This window comes from Oryzias melastigma, linkage group LG6, assembly GCF_002922805.2.
Source record: "Oryzias melastigma strain HK-1 linkage group LG6, ASM292280v2, whole genome shotgun sequence".
NCBI classification, from domain to species: Eukaryota; Metazoa; Chordata; class Actinopteri; order Beloniformes; family Adrianichthyidae; genus Oryzias; species Oryzias melastigma.
In genome coordinates this window covers 5,060,553-5,071,233 of record NC_050517.1, presented here as the reverse complement: position 1 = coordinate 5,071,233, position 10,681 = coordinate 5,060,553, and the positions used below count along the sequence as shown (strand labels likewise).

The window sequence follows — 10,681 nt, the reverse complement described above, 5'->3', positions numbered from 1 at the left end:
CTATCAGCTTCAGTGTTTCCAGCTATCAGCTTCAGTGATTTCAGCTATCAGCTTCAGTGATTACAGCTATCATTTTCTGTATCTTCAGCGGCCAAATTCAGCTTACAGTTCATAATTATGTTACAAAGTTACGGTTTTAAAGTTTTAAAAGTGTATTAGTGTTCATTCAATATATGCTTGTCCTGTTCGGCCCGTGACCTAAGGTGTGTTTTGGATTTTGGGCTCTTGTGCGATTGAGCTTGACACCCCTGAACTACCGTATCCTTAATGTCTCCTCAGTCACAGTCAGATGAGAAGGCTCTGATCGCAAAGCTCCACCAGCACATTGTTGCTCTGCAGCTCAGTGAATCGGCAGCTCTGGAAAAACTGGAATCCTACACAACTCGCATCCAGCAGCTGGAGGCCCACAAGCTAAGAGCCGAGCAGCGTCTGGACGCCTCAGAGCGCTCCCTTTTTCTCGCTCGCCAAGAGGCCAGGAATCGCTCCAGGCACCTGCGGCAGACCATCCAGTCACTGCGAAGGCAGTTTGCTGGAGCGCTGCCACTTCCTCAGCAGGAAAAGTTTTCTGTAGCCATGCTGCGACTTCACGAGGATAGAGTGAAAGCCCAGGAGGAGAGGAAGAAAGCTGAGGAGGAAAAGCAGAGGGCCCAGGGAAGAGCAGAGGAACTGGAACTGAGACTTCAAGGTCTGCAGGAGCTCATCTCAACTCTGAAGGATGTGAAAGGAGCACAGAAGGTCTGTAGAAGAAAGGTTTCACTGTATTGACTGATCTTGTACTCACTCTATAGACAAGTATGGTATTCACACAGGTATCCGAGTGGCACAAGAGGATGGAGGAGGCTCGGCTGCAGGAACTGAGAAAAGGAAGGGAGCTGGCGGTCCAGAAGGAGGAGATCAGGTACCTGAAGAACCTGGTGGGAGAGCAGGAACAAACCATCCGCACACTGGAGGAGGAAATAGTTCAGCTGCAAACAGTGAGAAAATAAAAGTCTCAACAACATTTTAAACTGAGTTAGCCTACTGTGTTAAGAAATGACCATGTATACGGAATACTTTGGCTTTATTTTAATATAAGGAACCTCTTTAGTTAGGAAGACTTAAAGGTTTACTTTTCAACATAAAGCTTAACGAAGAGCAGCAGCTTGCAAGAGATCAACGAGAAGTGGAGTTAGAGCGTCAACTGGAGGACTACGAGAAGCACCAGAGTGAGATCGTTGGCAGCGCTGAAAAGGTAAAGCACTGCAGTCCAAAATGCTAGCGCAATGTCATTATAACTTTCAACTTTACTACCCTTCGACTCCATATAATATAAAGCAATGACTAATCGACTGGTTGATTAGTTGTCGATTAGTGTCGGTAATCATAGCAGTCCTAATTATGTGTTTGCTTCATTTTTGATTTTTAAAAAATGAGAACATCAAAAATTATTTGTTTACTACATTTGTTACTCTTTTCATTGTTAGTTTTAATTCATTGTTAGTTTTAATTTGTAAAAACGAATGATACTTGAGTATTTCTTTTTTTTTTTTTTTTTTTCCCCCTCAATAGTGAGTTTTTTCACGGGCGCGTGGGAGAAGCTCCACAAGTGCACGGCCCTCCACAAGGGGGCAGAACTAGTTTTAGGAGCGTAAGAATACTCCCACGAGCGGGCATAGAGACTGTCCTGCGCCGTGGAACGTTCCTTGCATGCATGAAGTTTGATAAATGCTCGTGGTAGAGTTTTGGCTTTTACTCCATATGAAACCCCTTGACTGTATAAGAGAATTGGACTGAGTGACCCCTCCACCCTGGCGTTCCAAACAGGAAGTGCCCGCTGGCTCCAAGAAGCCGAGTTATTCAGTAAAAGCTCGTGGTGGCCCTCTGGGCCTTAACTTGAATGTTTGATTGACAGATTCTCCACAGCCCGCTTTCAGTGAAAGGGGAGTGGATTTCCTACATGATCACTCCTGACTGGTGACAGTGGTTGTCATAGAAACGTGTCAGCGAACAAACGGATCAATCACTGCTTATTAATCTCGACTGGCTCCAAATGACGGTGTCCAAATCGTGGAAAAATGGCGACTGGATTAGCTTCATTCTGCTGGATCTGGAAATATACAGTTTTCAATGGGTGTCATCACACTCGCTCAGTCCGGTTTTCTTATACTGTTAATTGTGAAACCTGTCCTGTTTAGATGGACACAGAGCTGATACTCTCCTAACGCACACCTGACATGACACTAGCGTACCCTGGGTGAAAAACACTGGGTTAAACATGTTTGGGTCAAGACAAACTTGGAGTTTTTATTCCATTGGAAGTCTCTCATCCCTCTGCTAATTCTTAATTTGTTTTTCAGAGTGAAGAAGGTTCAAGCCTCTTTCCAGACCCATCTTTACCTCTTTCCCATCAGCTGGAGTTTGCACTGACCAAAATAAAAGACGATAAGCGGATCATCATGGACACTCAGGCCACTTGCAAAAGATTAAATGAGGCAGAGTATTTGCTCTTCTTTCAGAAACATGTCATTTTTCTGTGGTTCAGGTTTTTATCCCAACAATATTTTGATGTGTAGAGGTTGAAAGAAAAGGAGGCAGCTCTGCGGACTGCAGAGCAGAACATCTTATCCAGGGATAAAGTGATCAATGAGCTGCGTCTTCGTCTCCCAGCCGCTGCCGACCGAGAGCGGCTGCTGGCAGACCTCACCAAGAAAGAAGAGGGTCAATCAGATACCCAGCCTGCTCTCATGGTGGCCCAACAGACCATCAAAGACCTGCAGGGACGACTGGACAAAAAGGAAGACTTGCTGAAGAAGTACCAGCACCAGCTGGCTAGAGTCAGACAGGTACCACACTGCATGAAACATGTACTGACAGGGATGAGAGGTTTTCATCTCCTTTGGCTTATGATGGCTGATGGAGAAAACTCAAGTTATTTCATGTTTTTGCTGCATGAAGGACACTACAGTTTCCACTGCTTTGTAATGTTTTCTTCATAACACCTATAAAAGCTTACATGATTTCCAAATATGTGCAGCAGTACTGGATAAATATTTTACTGAAAAATGGTTCTTGATTAGGACAAGAACGGGCCTAAATGTTGGCCTTCCCAGCAGCCAATGTGTGTTTGTAATCAAAGCATTTCTAGAAATGTCTCCCCCACTGTTATGCATCAGTTCTGCCATTTCACAAGTGTCAATTCTCATTACCAAGCACAGGCGTAGAACCCTCCATCATCCCACTCTCTGACTGTTTGAGTGTTAAGGGCATACATGGTCGATATTTTTAATCCTTGCTCTGGAACAGAGTTTCCTCCAAAACAAAAGGGGAAGGTTTTGCCTTTAATTTTCCCTCCAGATGTTTTGAATGATTCTTTAAGCATTTTGTTGAGGGAAAACCCTGAAATCTTTTCCATTCTGTCATTTAAAAAAGCATTTTTTCACATGGTATTTATTCCTCAACCTTTAGTGGTTTTGTATCAAGTCATGATTACAGTCACCTTTCAGAATAAGAGGTGAACTTACAGGAGAGCAGAGACTATCAGACTCTGAGGCCCAATCTGATTTCTTCCCTTCTCCCTTCCCCTTCATTTTTTAACATGTTTTTGAAGTATTTTTCTGATGATAGAGGACATATGTAAGGAAAATTAAGCTCAACAATTGCCTTTCTAAGTATTTCGTCATCTTCATTGTTGTGCATCAGGAGCAGACAAAAATACAGTTTGTAAAACATTGTATTTGTGACATAGAAGTTGCAATCGGCAGGACACAAGCTCCCTGCTCCGCTCCATTCTGATGCATCCACTTACAGACCAATAGATCCATGAACGTCTTTGTTTTCCTCGTCTGAGCTGGAATCTGGATCAGAACTGTACAGCGGGATAGCTATGATATTGATCACCATTTCTGTTCTATTGGTAATGTGAGCTTGGGGCTGTAAGGGCTGTAAGCTTCTGGGAGATCAGAAACAGATAGGTGAGAGGAAGTGGGGGCGGGGATGCTCCACCCCAACAGTCCCGCCTACAACTCAGGCTAATTTCTAATAAGTTCCAGAAACTAAGTTTGAGAAAACAACCTGTTGTTTTTGATTTTGGGCTTAAAACGACATCATCATAATTAAAAGATCACTGAGAAGGATTTTACAATCGATCAAAAGGAGTGGGACTTCAGTGTTACTCCACAGACATGCTCATAAACTAAGCAGTCTCTGTTTTATTTTTGAATTCATTTCTCATCGTTTCTTTGTTCCTATGCACCGTACTCATGTGGAAACAAGGATCAGGACCAAATGATCAAAAGGCACCAGGAGGAGTTGAGGACGTTGCATCAGAAGTTGGACTTAAATACAGATGCCTCCCTGGATCGTTTCAAACAGACAGCCATGGTGACCGACATCCCACTTTCCAGATAAAAGTCTGAAATCTAAATCGTGAAGTGGCTGCAGGACTGACTGCTTCATTTGTTGTTGTTTAGGAGTTGATGAAGAAGCCGACCATCAGGTTACCGACCTCCCAGCACCTGGAGCGGCTGGCCGAGCTAGAGCAGACAGTGACGGAACAGGATATTTCTCTGGGCTCCATCTCTGAGAAGCTCAAACAGGCCAATTCTGAGCTGGAGAAGCAAAGGATCACCATGGAGACGCGAGCTAGAAAACACACGGATGACATGACAAAGTCAGTAAGCTTTAAATGTTTGCTTTCTTTTGGACCCTGTTAAACTACAATCGTTCGTATTAAAGGAGGGTCCCCAAACGTTTTCTTTTGAGGGCCACATAACTGTTTTCTTCTCTGACAGACGGGCCAGGGTCAGTTTGTAGGCTAACATATGAGGTGTAAAAATCTCAGGGTGTGTCGAAACGTAAACATTGAAAGCTCTTTAGAAAGCCACACGGAGCCAACTATAAATAACCCTTTCTGGGATCTTGGATTTTAGTCCATAAGAAACTGGATCATATGGCTCTTTTGGCATTAAAGGTTGCAGGTTGTCCCTCTACCAATGATTGAATGTATTGATCACAGCAACGTCAATAAACATTGGAGAATTAGCTCAAAGAGTCTTTGGTGAACTGGAAGGAGAAAGAATCAGAAAGAATCATGAAGATCTTCACTTCCTCGTCCAGCTGACATCCGGATCAGAACCATACGGCTGGACATTACCCAGATTGATGGATGTTTTTATGTAGCAGCGGTGAAGATTTACGCTAGTGAGACACAGAGCTATCAGAATCAGACAGGGGGGTCAGGGGCGGAGCTGCTAAAAGCCACGCCCCCTCAGAGGAGATTTTGGAAACAGAGAATTCAGATCAACATGAAAAATGTCTTTTTAAGACATTTAGATTGTGGGATTTTGGTTAAAAATGTCATAATTATAACTAAAACACTACTGGGAACACTTTTTTAAATAAAAAAATTGTCATAGGGAGAATTTAAAGGCCTAAATGGAAACAAATGGAACAACATCCTAACAAAAACTTTCCAACTACAAAGTAGCAGGACTCAGTATAACTGCATTATTAAGGGTTTATTTTTAAAAATGCATCTAAAAGCCTTGGTACGTCCCAATTCATATGTATTCAATTGCACTAAGAATGCATGGATCACCAAAATGATCTCTTGTGTGTGTCTCAAACTGAAGGAATGCCATCTTACTTTGATGATTTATTAGATGTAGCTAAAGAAAGTGAGGAATACTGAAGTGTCTTATAATACCTTTTGATCTAGTTTGTGTTCAAAATGTTCTTCTTTATTTACTTAACCATTATGAGGCTCATTTATACTTGTTAAATAGATCTCTGTAAAGCTGGTCTCAAGCTTGACCTTAAAGAAATGAATGATGTGCAGTTTGTAGCAGGTACATCTCAAAAATACATCAACTAAAGTAATCATGCTTCGGCTGCAATAAAGCTAACAAAAGGAGATTTTTTTGCAGACTGGAGGAACATTATGCTGCCCAGATGAAAGCTTTGACTGATCAGACTCAGGATCAGCAGAGCCAGATGGCTCAGATGGAGAAGGAGATGAACTACCTGCGTACGGAGCTGGAAGCACAGAAGGAGGCCAACGTCCGCTCTCCCAGCAATACCATGAAAAACCTTGTGGAACGACTGAAGGCACAACTAACCCAGAAGGAGAAGCAGCTCAAGGTTTTTATTTTTCTATTTTCTGATGGTTAAAGTCTAATTTTCCTCCCAGAACAAATATCTGAAAGTAATGTGGAATGCATGTCATGTATGATCAGCTGGCAGGTTCACCTTACTTACACCAACATCCCTTCAACAACTGTTCTAGCACATTTTGCTCGTGCGTGATAGAATAGTTTCTTTGGATATTTTCCAGTTTTGTGAGAACATAATGTTAATCCCAAATGTGTGGGAGCCAGGAAGCAGTCCCTGTGGAACTCCCTGATGATGTATTGACTGCAAAATGAGGTGCGACCATTAAATTAATCCTATCTTTCATTGGCAGCATCTCTTCCATCCGTGTTTTTTCCAGGCTCTCAGTAAGGCTCTGCTGGAGTTGCGGGCAGAGATGACGTCGGCTGCTGAGCAGCAAGTGATAGCCAGCGCTGCGCAGAAAGAGGAGAGTCTCAATGTTCAGATGCTGATTGACAGACACACCAAAGACCTGAAGGTGAGGCGCCGGGGTCGCAGCAGCCCGTCTAGTTTTCAGTTTTACCCTGATACCCGATGAGGCTTTGTCGGATTCTTTCGGCCACACAAACAGCAGAGTTGTTTGATTAAGCTTTTTCAGTGCTGCCTCAGTAGGACACATTTGCTGAAAGAAAGAAAGGGGCTGTTTCATTTCATAACACGTGTGGTCTTTAGAAATGTTTGGGTTGGTGGCAAGTGTCAGAGTAGTGAGAGGGCTGTGAAGCTGGAATCCCTAGAAGAGCATTAGATTCTAACAGGATGATAGTTTAGCTTCTATTCTTGGCAACAGCACTGATTTACAATCAGACTGTTAACAGCACAGAAACAGCCTTTTAATGAATGCTAGCCAGCTGTAAGGTGGTAGGAGGGAACGCACAGCAAATCTGCGTCCCTTCACCAACAGCATGTTGACATCTGGATCATCACAGGGGGCCCGTATTTCTCTCTTTAATCACCATCTGCTTTGTTGACTGCAGAGTCGAGGAAAAATAAATCAAAAACATGAAAATATGCTCTCTGGTCTTATATTATCTGCTTCCAGCTTGTGTGTATCTAAATGCACAAATTTAGGTGGATAAAAAGAGCAAATGAGACATTTGTTTCTGTTTAATATGTGTGGGATTTCTGTTGTTTTGTTGTTCTTTTGATCTGTTGTCAGTAATCTGTGTCATGTCCTAGAACATAGTTTCTGCAGAGTAGCAGGAGTTCATTAAAATTCATCTCTGAGTTGTGGTGAGACTGTTAAAGCAAAGTAACCCCGCCCCCACTTCCTGTCACCCATCTGTTTACGCACGCTCCCACAAGCTTACAGCCCCTCACACCAAAACTTAACATACAACAAACACGGTGAGCTATCCAGCCGTACAGTTTAGATCCAGACTCCAGCTCAGATGAGGAAAACAGACGTTTGTGGATCTATTTGTCTGATGCATCACAATGGAGTGGGAAAGGTAGCTTGTGGCCCACCCAGCAAATTTTCTGCATCACAAATGTGATCTTCTTTAAAAAGCATTTTTCTATCCGCTCCTGATTCAAAATTATTTGAATAACTAAATCCATAGAAATGCAGATTTGAGCTTGATTTTCTTCATAAATGTCCTCCAGCATCAGAAAAATGCCAGCAGAACATGTTATAAACACAGAAAACATAGTTGTTTAGGGGGTCACACCATGATTTTCTTAAGCCTTTCAGAGTGAACTATATCCATATATATGATCATATATTATCTTTGGAACACAAAAAAACAAATTATTTATGAAATACACTAAAAATACATTTTCAAAACTTTAAAACCAAAACTTTTTAACATAATTATGAACTAGATATAAAGCATTATCTGCAATAATGCTAGTGTGAATGATGTGAGCTGAATCTGGCCACTGAAGATGCTAGTGCTGATAGTTGAAGATGCTGAAATTGATAGCAAGAAAAGCTGAAGCTGATAGTCAGATACATCTTAAAGCCAAATTAGACTAAAAAAAAACGTAGGTTAGCAAAAACAGCTAACATCCATCCATTTTCTTGACCGCTGTGTCCCTTTCGGGGTCGCGGGGGTGCTGGAGCCTATCCCGGCTACTGAAGGGCGAAGGCGGGGTTCACCCTGGACAGGTCGCCAGTCTGTCGCAGGGCCTCAATCACACACATTCACTCTCACATTCACACCTAGGGGCAATTTAGAGTCACCAATCAACCTATGAAGCATGTTTTTGGACGGTGGGAGGAAGCCGGAGTCCCCGGTGAAAACCCACGCATGCATGGGGAGAACATGCAAACTCCACACAGAAAGGTCCCAGCTGGGATTCGAACCGGGGCCTTCTCGCTGTGAGGCGAGAGCGCTAACCACTGCGCCACCGTGCAGCCCCAACAGCTAACATGTAGTTGAAATATTAGTTAAACTTCAAAATACCCTAAAAATCTTAGTAAATGACAAAATAGTCCAAAAAACTAGCAGAATGTCAATTTTTAAAACTTTAAAACTGTAACTTTTAAACATAATTATGGATAATAAAATGCAAGAAAATTATTTTAGAATAAATCAACTTAAACCTTAAATAACTTTCAGTATTTTACTCAACATAAAAATATATTTTTTAGATTATACAAGTTAGAAATGAACACAAGATAACATTGTGTCATTAATAACAATAAAATATAAAGATCTGAAGGGCCGGATAGAATTTCCTTGACATTGACATGTGGTCTAAAGCAACGAACACCTGTTTGAGCTGGAATTTATTGAAGACACAACTGGAAGACATACAGTATTCTGCATCTAAAAGCAAAATTTTTTGCGGATCACCGCTAGCTCCATGGAGAAATTGGGTGTTGGTGTTAGCCTTGAGCAGTGCTGGCAGATCAGATGCATCCTGAAAGGGGCTGTCTCACTCTGTGACATCAGCATGGGAGAACCCGCCCATTTTGGTGGGTATGGGAGGGGCTGGTGCTCAGAGTGCAGGTTTTTAGAGGATTACTCAGAAATGTAAAAATAGTGAGGAATAGTTTATAGAGGAATGAACAGTATAATACACCTAAAAGCTCAAAGAGTTTGTTTTTCATGGTTTGTCCCTTTAAAGTGGGTCTATAAGCACTGATGTTCCTGGCAGGGCTGGCTTTTTGTCAGTAATGTTGCCGTTTGTATCTCATTACAGACATCCAATGCTAAACCAATGTTGATTTGATACAGTAAAGCGATACCCTCCACAGTGGTAAAGTTCAATGTCATTCTCTTCCAGCTGAAAACTTTTCCAGAAAACTGAAACGGCTATTTCTGAACATTTTGGGAAGCTGACAATCATGTTGTATTTAGTTTTGTGTTACATCATTTTGCTGTTGCATCATTTTTTAGTATGAGTCAACATTGATTTATTTTAGAATGAAAAAGAGCCTAAAACTTCCCCCAAAACACAGAATATTAGAATTATTTGAGATTCCAGTAATACAGAGAGGATTGTTCTCTCAGAAGTGTCACACACATGTGTGTTTTTCTGTGTTGAACTGAGCACAAACAACAGCTGGTTTTATCAATAAAGTGTCCTTTTAGTTTGAAATATCAAGAAAGACTCTTTGGTTGAGTATTTTTCAAACTGTGCCTTTGTATCAGAAAGTCCTAAAACAATCACAGATGCTATTAGGGATGTTCACCAAAGGATCAACTGTCAGCAGCATCAACATTTTCAGTCTTTGTGTTGTTATTTGTTGTTATTTATGGCCTGCAGCAGTCCTGCATAGCAAGGATCATATTATTTTCGCAGTTCTTCTTTCGTACTGCGACTTTGAGCAAATGTTTCACTCCTGCCACATCTTTAAAAACTCACCAAAATTTGTACTGACCTCGTACCTGGGGAACATTTATTTTGGGTATAGTAACATAGGAGGATATCAAAGTGGGAAAACCCACTAAAAAATGTACCCTGAATCTCTTATGGGGCTCAAAAAAACATTTCAAAATTCACAAATGAAACCAAAATAGACATTTCAGGAATCATGATGGGATGACCACATGAACTACAGCTTTTTGTGAAATTTGCCAATATATATATATATATATATATATATATTCATTAATAGTAAAAACACACAATATAAACTTGTGGTGTGAACTCAAACATTATGGAAAAAGAAAAAAGGAAAAAATTAAAAGGGGACAGAAATTAGAAAAACATATTTGTCTGCCTCTTTCAACAAATCAGTAAATCAATCAATAAAAAAAAGAATACGGTGAATAAAAAAAAAAGAACTTTTATTCGAGTCATCTGCACAAAACTTCACACACGCTGCCAGGTGAAGTCTACGACCATGACTGAAGTTTTGTTGACCTTCGACCTTTGGAAGAGGCGGCCATCATGAATTTAAAAATCTCCTTTAGTACCAGCTACAAACCTCAACTCCTGGGGATTTTCCTCTGCCGCCTCCTAACTCCTCGAGGATCATTGAGATGCAACTTGGGAGAAAATAGTGAAATTAGAAGTTGTAGTTATTTATTATTAACCACTTACTAAACAATGGGAGGATCAGCTCTTTGAAAAGGCACATCTCGTTTTCAAGGTTCCTCTTTAG

General features: G+C 41.3%; 1 protein-coding gene across 13 annotated transcripts in view; it reads left to right on the top strand.

The window, feature by feature from the left end:
* cep290 (centrosomal protein 290) overlaps nucleotides 1–10,681 on the top strand; it is an 81,936-nt gene that overhangs the window by 47,659 nt on the left and 23,596 nt on the right. For all 13 annotated transcript variants that reach the window (XR_004947995.1, XR_004947996.1, XM_036212195.1 and 10 more), the window contains 9 exons: nucleotides 280–735; nucleotides 810–974; nucleotides 1,124–1,231; nucleotides 2,337–2,471; nucleotides 2,553–2,822; nucleotides 4,252–4,359; nucleotides 4,449–4,648; nucleotides 5,904–6,117; nucleotides 6,467–6,604. Coding sequence is in view for 11 of the 13 variants with exons in the window: in XM_036212195.1 (XP_036068088.1) it covers nucleotides 280–735; nucleotides 810–974; nucleotides 1,124–1,231; nucleotides 2,337–2,471; nucleotides 2,553–2,822; nucleotides 4,252–4,359; nucleotides 4,449–4,648; nucleotides 5,904–6,117; nucleotides 6,467–6,604 (1,794 nt within the window). In the remaining 2 variants the exon portion in view is untranslated. The remainder of the gene's footprint in view (nucleotides 1–279; nucleotides 736–809; nucleotides 975–1,123; nucleotides 1,232–2,336; nucleotides 2,472–2,552; nucleotides 2,823–4,251; nucleotides 4,360–4,448; nucleotides 4,649–5,903; nucleotides 6,118–6,466; nucleotides 6,605–10,681) is intronic.